General features: G+C 39.2%; 1 protein-coding gene across 1 annotated transcript; it reads left to right on the plus strand.

Annotated features, from left to right (window-relative positions):
* Nucleotides 1-273: 273 nt before the first annotated feature.
* On the plus strand, nucleotides 274-15,014 carry LOC126382083 (dolichyl-diphosphooligosaccharide--protein glycosyltransferase subunit STT3A). The gene is made up of 13 exons (XM_050031807.1): nucleotides 274-525; nucleotides 792-959; nucleotides 1,527-1,687; nucleotides 3,780-3,977; nucleotides 5,866-6,057; nucleotides 7,975-8,128; nucleotides 8,923-9,000; nucleotides 9,419-9,579; nucleotides 10,409-10,573; nucleotides 11,241-11,429; nucleotides 11,961-12,180; nucleotides 13,387-13,575; nucleotides 14,236-15,014. The coding sequence occupies exons 1-13, from the start codon at nucleotides 423-425 to the stop codon at nucleotides 14,379-14,381; spliced, it is 2,124 nt and encodes a 707-aa protein (XP_049887764.1). The 5' UTR covers nucleotides 274-422; the 3' UTR covers nucleotides 14,382-15,014.
* The last annotated feature ends 5,471 nt before the right edge of the window (nucleotides 15,015-20,485 follow it).

Here is a 20,485-nt window from a genome sequence, read left to right on the forward strand (position 1 = left end):
ATCAAGTATTACTTTTAAAAAAATCTATTCTGCTACTTTCAGAAACCAATAATGATAACGGCTTTGCCTTTGCCTTTCCCCAAAGGGATAAAAAAGTTAAAAAAAAAAAAACCAATAATGATAAATATAATTATTAACAATAATGGCAAAAAATGGCTCAAAATTTATCTTTATTTTGAATTGAATTAGATAATATAATTAACCCGTCGTCGTCCGAACCTTTTTAGTAAATTTATGTTTTGAAAAGTGGCAATAAATTATGCCACGCACGCCGCTGGCAGGTTGTCAAATTGCGTCGATCGGTTTTCGGTGACTGAAAATCGTAATAGGTTGCCGGCGAAGATTTTTATTAATTTATCACAAATTTTAGTTTTTGTTTATGTAAATATTTGTGGGAGAACGTAAAACACTCAGCATTCACCATGACTGCAGAGCCGCAAACTAAGGCGAAGCTGCCTTACCTCTCTTCTGATAAACAGCTCACTTTTATAAAATTGTCTGTTTTATCAATGGCAGCGATTTTATGTAAGCTTTATCTTTTCATTTTTCCTAAATTGAAGCTTTAATTACCATGTCTGTGCATATACAGTCAAAAAAATGTGTTTCGGCATATTTATATTTGAACTTACGTGGTCTATTATGATAAGCAATGGCGGCGAAAAAGTCCTGGCTAAGCATTACCAAAACACACGAAGTATTTTAGTTTCCTTATCTGTTATATTCTAAACATATTACTGGGTTAAAAAGCCTCTTTATTAAGCTTCATGTTACACGTTTTTCTTTAATTTCAGCGTTTGCAACTCGCTTATTCTCAGTACTGCGATTTGAGAGTGTTATCCACGAGTTTGACCCTTACTTCAACTACCGGACGACCCGGTACTTAACTGAAGAAGGGTTCTATAACTTCCATAACTGGTTTGATGACCGAGCATGGTACCCGCTAGGCCGTATCATTGGTGGTAAGATACTTTCACACACTTTCAAATATTTTTAATGTACCTACCTGACACTTAAATCTATGTCAAGTTCTCCTCAGTTTTTATATTACCTTGAATACCTAAAACTTATCATTCTAGTAAGAAATCAAAAACCTAATAAGAAACATAAACAAGTGTTCAGTATAGATATTAATTATGTTTTGAATAATTTTGTTCAAAACAGCTGTTTTTATGGTTTCTTAGTGTAAAGATTTATAATTTTGTCTCTGTTTATTTTAACTATTGCAGCTTATGAACACCTATGAGAGACGTCTCTACTTTGAAAAAGCCCTCCAACAAAATAAAGATGAAATAAAATCTGTGGTAGTTGTCTCTTGTGTAAATCTTACATACATTTCAAGCCCTAAATCCATAATGGGTTTGGCAGAGTCATAAAAAATCATGAGAGAGTTAGCATGTGACTATTGATTTGAAGAATAACTCGTAACTTTAATATATTAATTGAATAATGTTATTCCCATTTTGAAAACTAAAAGAAATAAATAAAACCAAAACTAAATGATTCATTATATACCTCAATTACTCTAGGTACCATCTACCCTGGACTGATGGTCACCTCAGCGACTCTATACAATGTAATGCAGTTCTTCAACATCACCATTGACATCAGGAATGTCTGCGTATTCCTCGCACCATTCTTCTCTTCGTTAACCACCATTGTCACCTATCTCCTTACCAAGGAGCTGAAGGTAAGAAATAATAATTTAGTTTGGACTTGTTAATTACTTGTACGTATGAATTTGTGAGTTTGTGAATTTGTAACCCTTTAATCGCACACCATACAATGTGCAATCTGTCTAATTTTAATATTATTGTTGCAATCTGTTCAGTAGGCTAGTTTCTAACTAGTGAAATCAGTTACTTTTCTACTAAACTTCAAAACACAAAATTACTATGGAATTTGTATGAAAATGCACACTGATGTCAAACTTATTATAGATATTATTATGTTTTCTTGATTAAAATGTATAGATAAGTTAAATAGAAAAAAGAAAATGTTTTTTGTCAGTTTTAGATCTGTCTTTATTTAGTAAATAGCTTTTATAATTTATCTTTGACGAAGGATATTGGGTAGTATCCTAGGTCAACGATAAATTCTTTGACCTAGGAAACGAATGAAAGCTAATTCGTCCAACATTACTTTATTGTTACGACCATTCACATGATCAGGAGTCATCTAGGGACTTATGAAGCATACTTGCCATGATAATCGAAATCCACATAGATAAAGTTGCCCAACTGTGTGTATGTATTTGTCGTATGTGTTATGTTTATCTATGTGCAATAAATTGTTTTGTATTTTATTGTGTAAAATAGAGCAAGGCTTGCCAGCTTTCAGCCAAGTCTGTGTTAAGTTGTCAAAGCAAACCACTGCTCATTGTATGTTATGAGTAATATCTTAGGTATTGTGTTTAGATTCCCCTTTGTAAACATAAAATAACGAAGCATCACGCCTATATCCCCGAATGGGTAAGAAAAGGTGTATAGTATATTAGAATTTTGTTCCTAAATATACTTTTAACTTTTTTCTTACAGTTCGGAAAAAGAGTAAGAGATTTATAAGTATTATTTGTTATCACAAACCCTCACACATATATACACATACACGCCAATCACGCCCGTATCTTTATCAGGGAAAGCAGAGCCAAAAGTCTACATCTTTCACCAATAGCCACTCTATTTACATTATTACATTACACAAATTATTTTCCGTGTAATAATCATAACAGCCTCCGTGGCCTAGTGGTAAGAGCGTTAGGCTCACGATCTGGAGGTCCGGGTTCGATTCCCGATGGGGATTTGGGGACATTGTCGAAATCACTTTGTGAGACTGTCCTTTGTTTGGTAAGGACTTTTCAGGCTTGAATCACCTGATTGTCCGAAAAAGTAAGTTGATTCCGTGCTTCGAAGGGCACGTTAAGCCGTTGGTCCCGGCTATTAGCCGTAAAAACACCACCAACCCGCAGTGGAGCAGCGTGGCGGAGTATGCTCCATACCCTCTCCGGTTGATTGAGAGGAGGCCTGTGCCCAGCAGTTCGAATAACTATTTCCCACAACCGAATAATTCGAATACCTGGCCGAGTGGCCTGATCTTTCGAATGAATCATTAATATTCACTCAGCACTACTTATAATATACGTATAGATATTGTATTATGTATACCATCAACATATACAACTACAAAATAAATCACTTTCAAGAAAGAAAGAAACGTTTATTATAAAGGGACACCACAGTAACAAATATAAAACATGGAGTAACACGTAACTTACAATTAAAACTTGTGTGTGACTGACTACAATAATAACTCTGAGGGATGACTCAGATCATAATACTGAGTTAATATCAAGTGGAATTTTCTGTCCCAAAACTATAGAAATGAAAATAATTAAAAAATACACAAAAAAAACATTAAATTTTTAGTATATAGTTTATCTAGGTACTTGAATTTTTCAACTTCTTTTTATTATTTTGCACTGTCTATCCCACTACCCTTTTTATTAAATTCATTTCCTTTACCTAAAGGTTGCCTGGAAGAGATTGCTACCTTAGCAATAAGGCCGCCTGTTGTACTACCAATCTAATTATAATACCTAATGTATTTTTAATATGATTTATTTGTATTGTATAAGTATTGTAATTTTCCGACAGGAAATTCCACTCGATATCAAATCAGAATCTTGGGCTGAATCAATCCCTCGGAGTTTTGGTTAGGAGTCACTTGTTAGTGTCATACATATGCATATGTAATACAGGGTGTTCCCTGTATTTTGTATACAGGATGAAGGCGCGGGTCTGGTAGCTGCGGCTATGATAGCCATAGTGCCTGGCTACATCAGCCGCTCCGTGGCTGGCAGCTACGACAATGAGGGTATCGCCATCTTCTGTATGCTGCTCACATACTACTTCTGGATCAAGGCAGTCAACACCGGCACTATACTCTGGGCCACCATGACCGCTCTTGCCTACTTCTACATGGTGAGTCGGTTTGATTCAAAATTCAAAGTGAGTATTCGTTACAGCCATGTTAGGGTACTTTCGCGGCTCAATAGTAACCCTGCAAAAACTGGACTTGTCAATTTTACAGGTTAGGTAAGCGGACCCAAAATTCAAAAATTCATAAATATTTGTTTTTCTAAATTGGCTTCCATAGTCAGCGCTTTTTAAACGTTAAAAATTAAATTACATATTGTCCCCGATTCCTGCAGACACCGCCTAATTTTATTTTAAGTTATATCCGTCATTTTCATATCCGTCGAAAAGGAAAGGGACGGATGATTCACAGCTCTTAATTTTAGGAAGAATGAGTAAATGAATGAATAACCCGGCCGAATCAAAAGGAACGTCGCTGCTATGCAATCCGTTTGACGTGCTGTCTACTTAACTGTGTCGGGTTATTGACGGATGTAAAATTTTTAGACGGTTGGTTTAAATTTGTGCTTAAAATTGACGTGTGTTCCTTAAATTGTATGCTTGTCGATTACCCGTCCCTTTCCTTTTCGGCGGATAAGAAAATGACAGATATAACTTAAAATAAAATTAGATGGTATTTACAGGAATTAGCACCATTATGTAACTAGCTGTAAAACTACTACCACATAGGAATCTCGGATTTATGTCTTAAACTAAAATTAGGTTAAAGGATGAACATAACTGTATGAGACCCGCCCCCCTCCCAACAGATACTTTATACCTGTAAGTAGTTTCATTAGTGTCTACAAAGACTACCAATTAGTTTCAGGTTCAAAATCCATGGGGTTCAGAAATAAAAAAAAAACATACTTAAAAAAAACCCAAAATCGTACTTAAAAACCCGAATTTCGACTAAACCGCGCGTATTTCGTGAAAGTCGCCATATAACAAAAATATCGACTCGCTAAGACGCTTCGATTGAGATATGTCTAGAATCTTGATTGAAACAATGATGTACTAGGAGGTACCCAAAATCATACTTAAACACCCGAGTTCCGGCCAAACCCCGCGTACTTATTTCGAGAAAGTCGCCTTATAACAAAAATATCGACTTGGTAAGACGCTTCGAATGAGATGTCTGGAATCTATTGGTTGAAACAATGTTGTACCAGGAGGTACCCAAAATCATGCTTATAAACCCGAATTCTGGCTAAACCCCGCGTATTTCGAGAAAATCGCCATACAACAAAAATATCCAGTCTCATAGACGCGTCGAACGGAAATATTTCAAATCTGTTGGTGGAGTGGGACGTTTTGACTCATTGTCCTTTGTGTCCGCCCAAATAAGCACCAATTTATGTCTATATAAAGACTATTATTTTATAATTCAGTTGCATTTATTATGTTGGTATACCTATCTGAATACACTTTAAAGTTTACTATCGCTAGTATCAGTGCATGAGCGTGTCCTGATAACTATATACCGAACGTTTCGATAAGTATTGTTAACACATTGATTGACTGTTATAAACCGGTTGCAGTGACAATCGCTGTAAGCTCACAGCAATCATATATCAATCAGGTGAAAGATTCACTCCGGCGCTCTAATGAGCTGCTGGTTTTTGCGCTTTCACACATTTTTACCTAATTGACCCGTGGTAGCCCAGTTGGTAGAGCGCTTGCCCCTCACTTTTCTCCATTTTCTATCAAAGCCCAAATTCTTTTACTTCCTTAAAAGACACGACGTTCGCCTTCTATTTAATTTGATCCATGTATGCTCTTCTTGGTCTTCCTCTTCCTCTCTCTTTCCTTCTATCTTCTTTTCTATGATACCCCCTTTCCTTCCCTCCCCCCCTTCCCCCCTCCCCTTTCCTCACCCCTTCCCTTTCCTCCCCCTACCCTTTCTATCACCCCTACCCCCTACATATAGCGTTATTATTTTTCTATGGTGCAGGTGTCCTCATGGGGCGGCTACGTGTTCCTGATCAACCTGATCCCACTGCACGTGCTGGCGCTGATGGTGCTGGGCCGGTTCTCGGCGCGCGTGTACGTGGCGTACAGCACGCTGTACTGCGTCGGCACCATCCTCTCCATGCAGATCTCCTTCGTGGGCTTCCAGCCCGTGCAGAGCTCCGAGCACATGCTGGTCAGTGGTCAACTAACTTGCCTCTCTTATCATATCAACAACTATATCTTTGATTGCACGTTTTTCTCACCTAACGGTTGCCTGGAAGAAATCGCCTTAAGCGATAAGGCCGTCTATTGCTATGTACCTAGTTAAGTTATTTTGAATAACCCGTAGGAAATAACTAGACACCTGCCAGGTACGCAACTCGTTTCTTGCGATATCTCTTGTTAGTTAGCAGGGTCATAAGTCGTGTAGTAACAAGGAAATACTTGATATCCAGTCGCCTGATCCTTTCTACGTTGCACTTGCGACTATTTTGATACCACACCCTGTAGGCTCGGCACGGTAAACGCGCCGCGAATTATGCCGCGGCCTCCGACCAATAGCCGTTTATTTTTTATTTATTTATTAAGTACTACTATAATAATAATATATAACTATACTAATATAATAATATATAAACGTTCATCTACATAGATAGCATTCGTATCGTTTATTGGTCGAAGCGCTCAATATAATTCGCGCCGCGCGCGGCGCGGTTGTCATGCAGACCCGGCTGGACACCCCTTACAAAAATATGATTAAATAACTAAGTGTGCTCTATGTATTAGAGCCATCAAAAATAATAAATTTAATAAATTAGCTATTAACATTAGGAGCCGTGGTAGCCTAGTTGGTAGAACGCTTGCCTCCCACTTTGAGGTCGCGGATTCGAATCCAGCACAGACCTAAACCAATGACTGACGAATTTGTTTTCGAATTCATATTTTGATCATAAATGATTATTACATGATCAGCAGTGAAGGAAGGAAATCCACTTTCCCGAGAAATGCATTCGGAGGTATGTGACCAAACCTTTATTAGGCTGGTTTGGAAGGGCAGACAAGCAGTCGCTTCTGCAAAAAACCGGACCTGTCAAATTTTCAGGTTAGGTACGCGGACCCTGTGAAAATCGGGATAATGCTAGGGAGATTATGAACTAGTTAAAGTGTTAAGTATTAAGTAACAAAGTATAATACACTGGTACTATGATCGACATGGCGATAAGCGCATGTAATCGCGGTTACAAGTAATTCTACACGCCTGTGCTTGTATGCAAAACATTTGTATAATTTTTTTGCTACTAGCAGTGTTTATATGGTTGAATGAATGAAAAAAATCTCGATAAAAAAGTACTCTAAAGCTAAAGTATTAAAAACATATGGGTGTTTGTTCCACCAATCCGCAGTGGAGCAGCGTGGTGGAGTATGCTCCATACCCCCACCGGTTGATTGAGGGGAGGCCTGTGCCCAGCAGTGGGACTAATTATGTATGTTATGTATGTATGGGTGTTTGGTAACGAAAACTTTGAAAGATCAGCCCATGATTCTGAGTTGATATCAAGTGGAATTTTGCGTCATGTTTTTTTTTTCTTGTATTTTTACCTCAATCTCTCTCTATTTAAGAGCTGCGCTCTTGTCGATGGAGTAACCGCCATTCCTCTCTTCTTCCCGCCAAAACCTTCACCTCCCGATACGACACGACCTGCACCTTCTCTTTTATTTGTTTTATAAATGTTATCCTAGATCTACCCCTTCCTCTATTCCCTTCAATTTTTCCTTCTATAATGTTTGTTATAAATGAATCGTGTCGTATCAGGTGGCCAATCATATTTCCTCTCCGGTTCTCTATAGTCTTCAATATGGTTCTCTTTTCTTCAACTCTTTCCAGCACTTTTTCATTTGACACCATTTCAGCCCAGCTTATACCCTCCATCCTTCGTCAACACCACATCTCAAACGCTTCCAACCTCTCTCTGTCTCTCTGTGTCATAGTCCACGTTTCACTTCCATAGAGTGCAATGCTCCAAATATATGATTTAATAAACCGTTTCCTTATTTTTAATGATATGTTTTTGGTGGTATTTTTGCCTAAGCTTATGTTTTTTTTTTTCAGGCTCTGGGCACATTCGGTCTCTGCCAGTTGTACGCGTTTGCGCAGTACCTGCGCCAGCGCCTGTCGCCGGCCAACTTCGAATTATTATTCCGCGCATTGCTCACAACCCTGCTCGGTACCCTAGGCACTGCTGCTGTCGTGCTTACTCTCACTGGTACGAAGATATTATGTTCCATCACATAGTCTTAGAAAATAAAGAAATAAAAATGATTGATTTTTATGATGGACGACAATAGACTAGTTTCCAACTAGTCAAATCAGTTACTTTTTACTAAACGTCAAAACACGAAATTACTGTGGAATTTGTACGAAAACGTACACTGTGACAGCATAGAAAAACGTGATAAAATGTCAGACTTATTATTAAGTCTTTCTTGATTAAAATTCATAAATAAGTTAAATAGAAAAAAGAAAATGTTTTTCGTTAGTTTTAGATCTGTCTTTATTTAGTAATCAGAATTTTCCGTCGCAAAAGTATGAAATTGAAAATAATTAAAAAAAAACTACATTTTTCGACAGAAAAATCCACTTGATTAGTTGATAGCTGAGTTGATACTCAGAATAATGGTCTGAATCGTCCCCCTCAGTATTCGTTACGGTTTTACTAAAACCCATACTAATAATTGTATGTACTTGTACGGTTTATAAGTGACATCGTAACGAATAATCAGGGGGCTGATTCAGCTAATTATCCTGAGTTAGTATCAAGTGGAATTTTCCATCGCATTAGTATAGAAATACAAATAATTTAAAAAACTAAAAAAATATGAACTTTGCGACGGAAAAATCCATTTGATATCAACTCAGATTCAGGGTCTGAATCATCCCTCAAAGTTTCCGTTACTATATCACTAATACCCTGTATAGGCTTTTTATATTTATGTGTGTTATTTTTGACCTAGGAAACTATTTAATTGTTTAAACACTCAAACTAAATGTTCTTCACAGGTAAAATCTCACCATGGACCGGACGATTCTATTCCCTGCTGGACCCATCGTATGCCAAGAACCACATTCCTATCATTGGTAAGTTCTTGAGTACCTATCTCCCTAGCGTTATCCAGTTTTTCACAGGGTCCGCTTACCTAACCTATAAAATTGACATGTCCGGTTTCTGCAGGGTTACTATTGAGCCGCGAAAGTCCCCTAACGTGGCTGTATCGACTACTTACTTACATAAGCAAATAGTAGCCGGGACCTTTTTTTGACGTGACTTATTGTAGATTTGCCGCAGATGGCATTAACTACTTGGCCGGACAAAGTAGCCGGGACCGACTGCTCAACGTGCCTACCAAACCAAACTAGGAATCACAAGATGTTTTTTGTATTATGTCCCTACCGCAATTCGAACCCGGGACCTCTGGGTCGTGAGCCCAAAGCACCCGGACCGCGGAGGCCTGAAGTAAAATAAAAACCATGTTTATAACCTCGCCGTGCCCCACAGCGTCAGTGTCCGAGCACCAACCTACGTCGTGGTCTTCGTTCTACTTCGACCTGCAAGTGCTAGTGTTCCTGTTCCCCGCCGGCCTCTACTTCTGCTTCACGAGGCTCTCCGATGCCAACGTCTTCATCATACTCTACGGCGTGCTCAGCATATACTTCGCTGTAAGTATATACTTACACAAAAATCTCGTTCTTACCGAACGCCGCCTAACGCGTTAGTGAGAGGGAGACAGACAATCCATGAGCTCCCCTTTACTCCTTAGCGGCTAAACGGCCATTTATACTTAAGTAAGACCCAGTAGGGGTAAAGTAAATGTAGCTAGGCCGTTACAGTTCTATATCTTCTAGTGCACTTACGAGAAATAGCGTAGCTTCCAACTAGTCAAATCAGTCACTTTTTACTAAACGTCAAAACATGAAATTACAATGGAATTTGTATGATAAAGCACACTGTGACGTCATAGCAAAACGCGCTATAATATTTAAGTCCCATGTAATAGGATGTGAGCCTACTGCCATTAACCGGCACAAATTTTGGATACCACGTGACATCGATTATCTATAATCCAAACATGAATTCAAATTCATAAAGTCGACGTGGTTTAACATAACATAACAAATACTTTATTGCACAAACAGGACAAAACAAAAGAGAAATAGAATGAGTAAAATAGGCGGCCTTATTGCTAAGTAGTAATCTCTTCCAGGCAACCTTTAAGTATAACCGAACCGAGATTGAAACCCGTAACACTGCGATTTAAGTCGTGCATTCTGCGAACAGGGCTTATCACGGACTCACGGATTTTATAACACAAGAGTATAAATGATGAAAAGCGAAACTTGAGCGCGTAGAGGCAACGTCGAGTGACGTCACTCCGTCGTCTCCGCGCCATGATTTTTGACACTTTGATCGCTGAATACCTCCAAACACATCCACCCACCAAACCAAGCAACCAACATATCCTGACCTCTCTTGTGTTTACAATTCCAGGGCGTGATGGTCCGTCTTATGCTGGTACTGGCGCCTGTCATGTGCATAGTATCTGGTGTCGCCGCGTCCAGTTTGTTAAGTCTTCATGTGAAAGACATAGAGCCGAAAGTCGAGAAACACGATAAGAAGAAGAAGCATGAAAATAATTTGGTGTTCCGGTCAGAGGTATATTTTTGGATTATAAATTATTAGTTAGTAAAATAGTCTTTATAGCTCTTGTAAACTTATAAATGATGTACCTTATTTGTATTCCTGTTCCAAATAGCTTAGTTTAGTCCAAAGACAAAATAGTCAAGGGTGCCTCGCTTTTACGCCAACGACCAGGAACTAAATGAAAAAAAAAGTATAATGTGAATTATGTACTGCCTCTGATGCGCAATTTCGACTCTTGTCTGATTGTTTCTTTTTTACTTGGTAGTCTTCATTTCGTCAGTTCCTAAACGTCAAAACACGAAAGGCTATTTGTATGAAAACTTACGCTGTAACGTCGTAGACAAACGTGATAAAGTATCGAACTAATTGTTGCGTATTTCTTAATTAAAATTAGTAAATAAATTAAATATACATTTTTTTTAAAATACGAGATATGATTGTTGATTTTTATTATTTATTTTTGACCTAGGCAACTGCCCAATTATGTAACCTTTTTTAACTTTTCCTGCGAGCTTAGCACCGTAAGTGTGCGACTCTTTCTCGCCTCGACATACTTCACCCGTCACTCTCCCACAGTACTGCACAGAAAGAGACAGACGATCTATGTCGCGGCGAGAAAGAGTCGCGTGCTTACGGTGCTGGACCAGCTGGTGTAAGCGTTGGTGTAATGTGTGTGCAGGTGGGCGCGCTGTTCGTGTGCGTGCTGGGCTGCCTGCTGGTGTCGTACGTGTTCCACTGCACGTGGGTGACGTCGGAGGCGTACTCGTCGCCCTCCATCGTGCTGTCGGCGCGCGCCCACGACGGCGCCCGGATCATCTTCGACGACTTCCGCGAGGCCTACACCTGGCTCAAGATGAACACCGCTGAGGTCAGTGCCCTCTCATACACACTTCTATCATAACCAGTGATCATGATTATGTAGTGCCATTTGGGGTCACTAACCCTTCTTCTAATTCTTCTGTCCTTTGTTTGGTAAGGACTTTTCTTTCAGGCTTGAATCACCTGATTGTCCGTAAAAGTAAGATGATTCCGTGCTTCGGAGAGCACGTTAAGCCGTTGGTCCCGGCCGTTAGCCGTAAAAACACCTCCACGTGGTGGAGTATGCTCCATACCCCCTCCGGTTGATTGAGGGGAGGCCTGTGCCCAGCAGTGGGACGTATATAGGCTGTTTATGTATGGATGTGTTCTTCTAATAGTAACCCTAGTGTCAGGGTTTTTTTTTATTGAGCCGCCAAAGGCCCCTGACATGGCTCATGTAACGACTACGTACTTACATCAGTAAGTAGTAACCAGAGCCAACGGCTTAACGTGCCTTCCGAAGCACGGACCGTCTTACTTTCGGACAATCAGGTGATCAGCCTGTAAATCCACATCACTAACCCCTCCCATTGTCTTTCAGGACGCAAAAGTGATGTCATGGTGGGATTACGGGTACCAGATAACAGCGATGGCGAACAGGACGGTGATAGTGGACAACAACACGTGGAACAACACGCATATATCCCGGGTCGGGCAGGCCATGGCCTCCACCGAGGACAAGGCGTATGAGATCATGAGGGAGCTGGATGTTGACTACGTGCTAGTCATATTCGGAGGACTCGTCGGGTACTCTTCGGATGGTGAGTATCTATGAAAATATAATCTATGCATCTATGGGCGGCGAGGATGTGCTGCCGTCAAAGGATGTTTTTCGGGGTACCGAACAGAGCATAGCACCCCGCTAGCCACAAGTTTTTAGTGTGACTAGGGATCGACGATGTTGAAAGTTGTATATATGCGTCTTGCTGTGTAAACTTCCATATCGCGTTTCACGACTGTTTCAAGACTGCATTATTGAATGTGGCGCCTTCTGTTGCATGTGGAAGGAACTAACTGGCAGACTAGTTGAGTTCGCCACAGGCCAACTTTGAATGAAAAATAAAGATTTCAATGAGGATAAAAACCAGAAGCTCAAATGTAGCTCAAACGAAACTAGAATTTCAAAAAGACATGGCGCTCATAACCCTTTGAGAAGTTACTTTTTAAAGACATTTAGGCATCGGAAATGTTACTTGCCCAGGCTACGTATAAAAAGCTCGTGAGCATACCAAATGTTCCTTGTATATTGCTTTACGCTGCTCTATTTCTGCGACAGTGGGCAACCTACCCACAATGGCCCCGATTCCTGCAGACACATCCTAATTTTATTTTGTTATATATACCCGTCATTATCTTATCCACTGCGAGGGAAAGGGACGAGAGACTGACGACTGTTATTTTAAAATGAATTATATAGGCATCTTGCTGTTATGCAAGCCGTTTCACGTGAGCTGTCAACTTAATTCTGTTGAATTATTTGGCTATAAAAGTTTGGAAGGGTTTTTTAAATCTGCCTCAAATTGACGTTTGTTTCATAAATTTTATGCCTCTCGATTACCTGTCCCTTCCTTTGTTAGCGGTTAAGAAAATGACAGATATAACTTAAAATAAAATTAGATGATAGTATGAACGGGAATAGTTTGAGGAGCTCGGTGGCGCAGCGGTAAACGCGCTCGGTCTGCGATTGTTGAAGTTAAGCAACTTTCGCAAAGGCCGGTCATAGGATGGGTGACCACAAAAAAAGTTTTCATCTCGAGCTCCTCCGTGCTTCGGAAGGCACGTTAAGCCGTTGGTCCCGGCTGCATTAGCAGTCGTTAATAACCATCAATCCGCACTGGGCCCGCGTGGTGGTTTAAGGCTCGAACTCCCTATCCATCCATAGGGAAGGCCCGTGCCCCAGCAGTGGGGACGTTAATGGGCTGATGATGATGAACGGGAATCAGCACCAATAATCCTTATATTTCCAGACATAAACAAGTTCCTGTGGATGGTCCGTATCGGGGGCAGCACGGACCGCGGCGCCCACATCAAGGAGGCGGACTACTACACCCCGGCCGGCGAGTTCCGCGTCGACCACGACGGCTCCAACACGCTGCTCAACTGCCTCATGTACAAAATGAGCTACTACAAGTTCGGACTCGTCTACACTGAGGGCGGTTAGTACACCACATCATCACTAATAGGCTAGTTTCCAACTAGTCAAATCAGTTACTTTTTACTAAACGTCAAGTTACTATGGAATTTGTATGAAAAAGCACACCGTGACGTCATAGAAAAACGCGATAAAATGTCGGACTTATTCTTACGTGTTCCTTGATTTAAATTCATAAATAAGTTAAATAGGAAAAATAAAATGTTTTGCGTAAGTTTTAGATCTGTCTTTATTTAGTAATCAGAATTTCATAATTTGTCTTGAACCATGCTATTGTCGGTGTAGCATTCTCCATTCTTGTGTATCACTACCTTATAAGAAACGCCGTGCGCCTTCTCTTTAATCTGTTCCATGTAAGTTCTTCTTGGTCTTCCCTTTCCTCTGTTTCCTTGTATCTTCCCTTCTATGATGTTCTTTAATAAATTCGCCGTGTCTTATTAAGTGTCCAACCATCTTGCCTCTTCTGTCCTCAATAATTCTTGCCCTGCAGGTTATAATTCACAAAACATATTTTTAATGTGTTTTCGCGGAGCTCCATAGTCGTAAAGTTTGCGGACGAGTGGAGTGCGTCGAAGTATGAACTATTGGCTCATACTTGTCCTTTGGCCCTTCCAACGTCTTCTATTCCGTGGCCACAATAATAACCAACACCATTTCCCCACAGGCCGGCCGCCAGGCTTCGACCGCGTCCGCGGCGCCGAGATCGGCAACAAGGACTTCAACTTGGACGTGCTGGAGGAGGCCTACACCACCGAGCACTGGCTCGTGCGCATATACAAGGTCAAGCCGCTGCCCAACCGGGGCGTCTGAGACTAGCTGACGGCTCGTGGGGTAGATGCGAGGTAGAAAGGCAGTCAAATAAATGCCCTATCAACTAAATAGCTGCAAAAAATAAGACCTGGCGGATCTAAGAAAGCAATATTACTATCCGCTTCCAACCCGTAGTACAGGTACAGGTCAAATACGTCTCCAAAATAGTCACAAAACTATCTACTAGATAAACACTGGAAGGTTTAAGCATCTATTTTCAATTCTTACTCGACTCCCGTGAGTAAAACCTTCAAATCGAAGACGTAAACATCAACTTAACTTGTCGAGTCGAGTGGAGGATCTTTCGAGTTAAAGTTAGATAAAGTTTTTAAAACTGCTCAAGCTATTAGATTTGCACATCAATAACAGCTATGAAATACCTAGTTTTAGGGAACCGCATTTAATGTAAAAGACATATATATTATATACTCAATATAAAGGGCTCAGTCAAGTCAAAAGTACTGCCTGTATCTTGCATCTAACTTACAAACGAACCATGTTCATAGCACATTGAAATTGATATCGGGTGCCTGCGAGAGTGAATAGACATTTATTACCCGCTTTAATAAAATCCTTATAACCATACGAATGTTAGTCATAGGAACAAGATTATTATGGAATATAAAAGTAACAAAACAATACTGATAGCAATAAAAAGTGGTTATGATTCTATAGTCAGTGCTCCGTCACGACATGTACAGTCATGAGCAATATCATTTTCCAGCCTTAGAACCCTGTCACACTATCATATTTGACATTTAATAAGACTTACGGTTTAATTTGTCAAGAAAGTTAATGTGACATGGTTTCGAAGGATTCGTGACAGTACTTGCGTTATTTAGCCACTACCGCTTCTACGAGGGTTCGGGTAAAGTCGGGCTGGGGCCCTGTGAGGCCGCGTACTGCGAAGCGATAACAACAGTACGCTTGAGTCTTTAGGCACATTTTAGTACGCAGTCGCCGACTAAATCACCCGAGACGGAATAACTTATTATCGTGGTATGTATAGGAAATATTGTACTGAGATTTATCTGTTACGTAGTAACCTGTGCTATATATAGCCTTCGGCGATACTCTTTATAACTTACTTTTATATTAGTTACTTAGTAAGAGACGACTAACAGAAGGTACTAGAACTGTCAATTTCGATATCCCCACTCTGCTTGTTTATATTAAACTAGTAATATTATATTTTAGTGTGTTATGAACACTTTATAATTTTATAGATAGAAAGCGTGAAGTGCAATCGAGTGTTTAAGTTGAACGAAGCTCTATTAGGTAGGTGTCATACAAACTGAGAAATCGATATCTGTCTCATTCGCACTTGTTTAGAAATAATAAACAATCGAGCGAGACAGATGTAGATTCCCTGCTACACGGTTAACACCCAGCCTCGACTACGACTTACTTGAATGTTTTTTTTATCTGTAATATAGAAATTAATTAATGTATGTTATTTATAAATAATTCGTCGCAATTTTTCCAGTTAAAACTACACTGCATTTCCATGGAGCATAGACTGAGACATGTTCATGAATCGATAACTTATGTTGGTAATTGATAGAATGTAGATGTAAAGTGGTACCACTGACCCTGAGGTCAGTTAGTGGGACCTACTAAGTCTTGTATATTCTGTGAGCGAGTCTGTGTCAGTTACTCTAATTTGAAGATTCTAGCCCTTCTGGCCAAGGGACCAGACACGATACTAAGATCTTGTCATGGTATAAGAAGACCAGGTATGCTCAATCCTATGACAAGCCGCCATTGCTAGCCCATTGATGACGTAAGTGTTACCACTGTATTACCATTAAATTGGTATCTCCAACATTCCAAGGACGTAAATTTTATTATTGAAAATTAAGAGAATTACTAACTATGTATTTAATTCCTATTACTTGTCACAGATATAAAAATCATTAAAACTGTTAGTAAATCTTTTACTAGAAGTTCCCTGCAAAGTAAACATAAAAACATTGGTTATGGGTAATTTATTTTTTACAAAATGGCAACGATGGGCGGGATGAAGTCAGCTGGGCTAACCTTGAAATGTTAGCTGTCACTTTTGAGCATACCTGGTTTTCTTATACCATGGATCTTGTCTGGTCCCTTCCATCATACAATTTAAATTTAGTACCAGTGCTCGCCACCGGCGCTTTTTTTTACTATGGGTAGGGAGTATATTTCGCCCTAACTAGATGTCACTAACTGTATAAGTTTACACATGGAAATAAGTGCCATCTAGTGGCGGTGTTATGTTTATGTAGTGGTGGTGAGTCCGTATCATTATGAACACTTTGACAGTTAGTACAACTGTTCGCCACCGGCGCTTAAGCGCGCGCGTTTTAGCGGCAACCTTTCTAGTATAGCGAGGGAAGCTCTGTTTTACGTAGTATATTAGTGTCCATGCTAAGATCTAGTCACGATATTGTCTTCAGACGCAGCGCATTGAGCGCTGTGGGTGGATTGGATCATCTACTGACATACAGAAGCGGCTTCAAATAACGCCTAATAAGAATAGCCAACGACTCCGCAGGGTTCAAAATAGCCTTTATACATCCAGCTAAGAATCTATCAAGCAATATTTTCTTCCCATTTCCATATGAAGGGATAAATTAAACCTTTAAGTTATTTTATAGATTAACACAAGCCTTTCAGACAGATTAAATCCTAGAGTAGATCGAGCACTCGCCAGTGATACCTTAGGGCCGTTTATCACTAGGACACCATGATAGGTGGCGCCACCACCGACGCGACGTCAGTAAACAGTATGCAGTTGTATTACCCACTACATTTACGCCACCATGGTATACTAGTGAAATAGGGCTCTTAATGGTCCATGGTCCACGCCTTCAGAGAGTTGCACTGACAATGACAAGTTGTAATTCAGTACATGCAGCTAGCTCACAGTCCGTACATAGATTTTCATACCCGTTGTAAGCGCACAAAGTTAGTGTCACACACATTTAGATTTTGTAAAATAAGTATTTTGGAAATTGTATAGTAATGTATTCATGTCATGACATTCACCAGATCTTATTTTAATACCAGTCATAGAAAATAAACGACAAGTTGTAAAAATCATTTTTTATTTCGAATTTTAAAAATAAAGTTTATTACATTATATTTAGCTGGTTTCATTTGGTTTCGTCACTCGTATTAACCTTTGATCTGTGTGTGATTAGGATCCTGACCCATAGGACTGGTACCTATTTTTACGTAATTATGCACTCTAATTCTATCGCAAAAGGTTTAATATTGAGTTTTGAACAAAATTGAATGAAAGATCTATCATAAACAATCATCATTAGAATGAAATGTTCAATAGTTCCGCTAAAAAAATCAGTTGAAATTCGGTCGCGACCAGTGATACTTCAACTGCCAAAAGTGAATACTAAAAGTGAAAAATAAAAAAGGTAAGTAAATGTTCAATTTTATTATTTTATATGTAATGTAGTCTCAATTTTCATAAATTATAAGTTCTCAAAGTGAGTCACTTACGAATTATATTAGTTCAAAAGTAACCTATAGATCTCAAATGACTTTTCGTATTTTTCTTTGAGTTATTTTAAACTTACGCCTTGCTTATATACCTCATATTTTGTATTATTTTGAAGGAAATTTTATGGAGATTCTGAATATCAAATTGCTTTGTATGAATAATTCATAAATATTGAAAAAGCCATTTGAATTATTCAATATTTATTTGTTCCATAGGGCACTCTTGGTTTTCTTGCGATATACTGTTCATTGCACTGCATCCACGCCTTGTCCGGCACACTTTATATCTGCACCTTCCACACATATTGGGGTACTCGGAACAACGAACCGAGTCCCCCGTACACTTTTTATGTTCTGCACATATCTACTATTTCAAATAACTAATAATATTTTACTAAGTTAAATAAACTAACACAAAACGAACTCATCTTGTATAGTGAGTGAAGAATATTTTTGTGCATGTTTTTTTTAGGATGACATCGATGGTGAAAACCTTTTTGGTGAATAAATCGCCCGTGAGTTGGGAAATGACTGGGGGAGCGAGGTTGACGAGAAAAAGTTAAGCCAAGAGGAGCTTCAGGAAATTCTTCAAGAGATCAATGTGGAGTAGGCTGAAGAAGTAGATGAAGCTCCCAACTTGGCTGAATTTACTTGGGAAGAAGACTTCGAGTCGTTCCGTGGGCAGAGAGAAGAGTTCACTGAAACAGTTGGTCCGGAAATTGATGGGACAAGTCCAGTGGACTTGGCTCAATGAGTTGGTAGAGACCTCAGTGGCGGAGATCTATCGCCTAATGGCTGTATTTATTTTAATGGCTATATGTTACAGGGCCCGTATTGACAAATACTAGTCTACGGCGGCCATACTAGAGATGCCGTGCTTCAGAAAACTGATGTCCAGGTTTTGGATTTTAATGCGGTTCTTGCACTTTATTGATAATGATACAATAGATCCCATGACCAGAGAGCACAAAAAAATTTACAAAATTTCGAGTATCTTGGACCACCTAAATAATAAGTTTCCAGTTTACAGGCGTCGCAGAGAACTGTCTATTGACGAATGCTCTGGAAAGGACATCTGAGTTGGGTGCAATGTATCCGGACCAAAGCAGCAAGGTTCGGAATTAAAACGTACGATCTCTGCGAGGCGGTGACCGGGTACTGCTTAAAAATAGCATTATATTCCGGTAAAGAAACAACAGCCTTATGCCAGCCTTCGGTCATGTGATTTACAGCATCATCCGCAAAAAATATTTTATAATTAATGACCGATTACCTAGGCAAAGGGTACACGCTATTCATGGACAATTTCTATAATTCCATTCCACTAAACCGTTTTTTAAAAATTAACAGAATTGATGTTGTCGGCACCTTAAATAGACGAAGATCTCAGATTCCGGAAACTATAAAAACTTTAATTGAAAAGCGGGTTCCAAGAGGCCAAGGTAAGGTTTCGTGGAAAGATGGTCGGCTTGTCACCACTGTGTCTACCTATCATACAAATGAAATGCGCCTAGGGCGTCGAGCTGGTCAGCCGTGTTTGAAGCCGATAGTCGTTCACGAATATAATCAATTTATGGGGGGGGGGATTTTGATCTTAAAGACCAAAAATGGACAATGTATCTTTTAGAAAGAAAAAGAGATCTGAAATGGTACATTAAAGTGTTCAGGAGACTCCTTAACATTTCTGTTTTAAATGCGTACGTAATATACAGTGAGAACATTGGTCTATTGCAAAGAAAACTTACACACTGAAAATTTAGGTATCAACTGGCCGAAGAACTATGCCAAAGATTTGGCGTCGACGTTGTGCCTCGTAATCCCGGTAACATAAACCGACTGAATGTATCTCTGGGTCATTACCCAGATTACAGGGAGGTTTCCGAGGCAGAACGTGCTAATAACAAAAAAATAATAATAAGAAAACGTTGCGGTGCACCGCACGGAAACTTCAAAAAACAAGTAATGTAGTTTGCTCGGTATGTAATGTTTATCTTTGTGTGGGCTTGAATACCACACATTCGAAAATATCTAATTTTGTACAATTTCGGACCACTTTTGTTTGTTTTGAAATGAGACTGAAAGTGGGCCGCAACATATCTGTATAGAGGGTAGAAAGTTAGATATAAGTTTACTGTTTTATGTTTTTATGTTAGTGAATTTATTTAGTGATTTTATTAGGTAATTCTCAACAAACAAAACGCCCTTATACCTTATAATGGCACTTTACAAGAAAAGCTAACAATAAAGCAACTATAAAGGTGGTATAAGGATATTGTCCTTATAATTTGTACTCAAACGCACCTTTATTACTGATAATACGGCTCTTATAAGAATAATAATATTTTGATCATATAAACCATAATAAGAACAGTTTTTGTTAGTTGGGTTTACTTTATTACTTGTTGTGTTTTTATTGTCTATGAATAAATAATTTAACATGTAGGTAACTATCTCTATCGAAAGTGATATCTAAATAATAAAAAAACTAATTACCTATTAGACGTAATTCATTTTCACACCTTACCTGAAAAACCATCCTGTGCATATGTCAGGATCCGTATCATACACAGACTACCGTTTGTTGGCATCCCCAACATTTTAGTTTT

Source organism: Pectinophora gossypiella, chromosome 3 (genome assembly GCF_024362695.1).
Source record: "Pectinophora gossypiella chromosome 3, ilPecGoss1.1, whole genome shotgun sequence".
Lineage (NCBI taxonomy): Eukaryota > Metazoa > Arthropoda > Insecta > Lepidoptera > Gelechiidae > Pectinophora > Pectinophora gossypiella.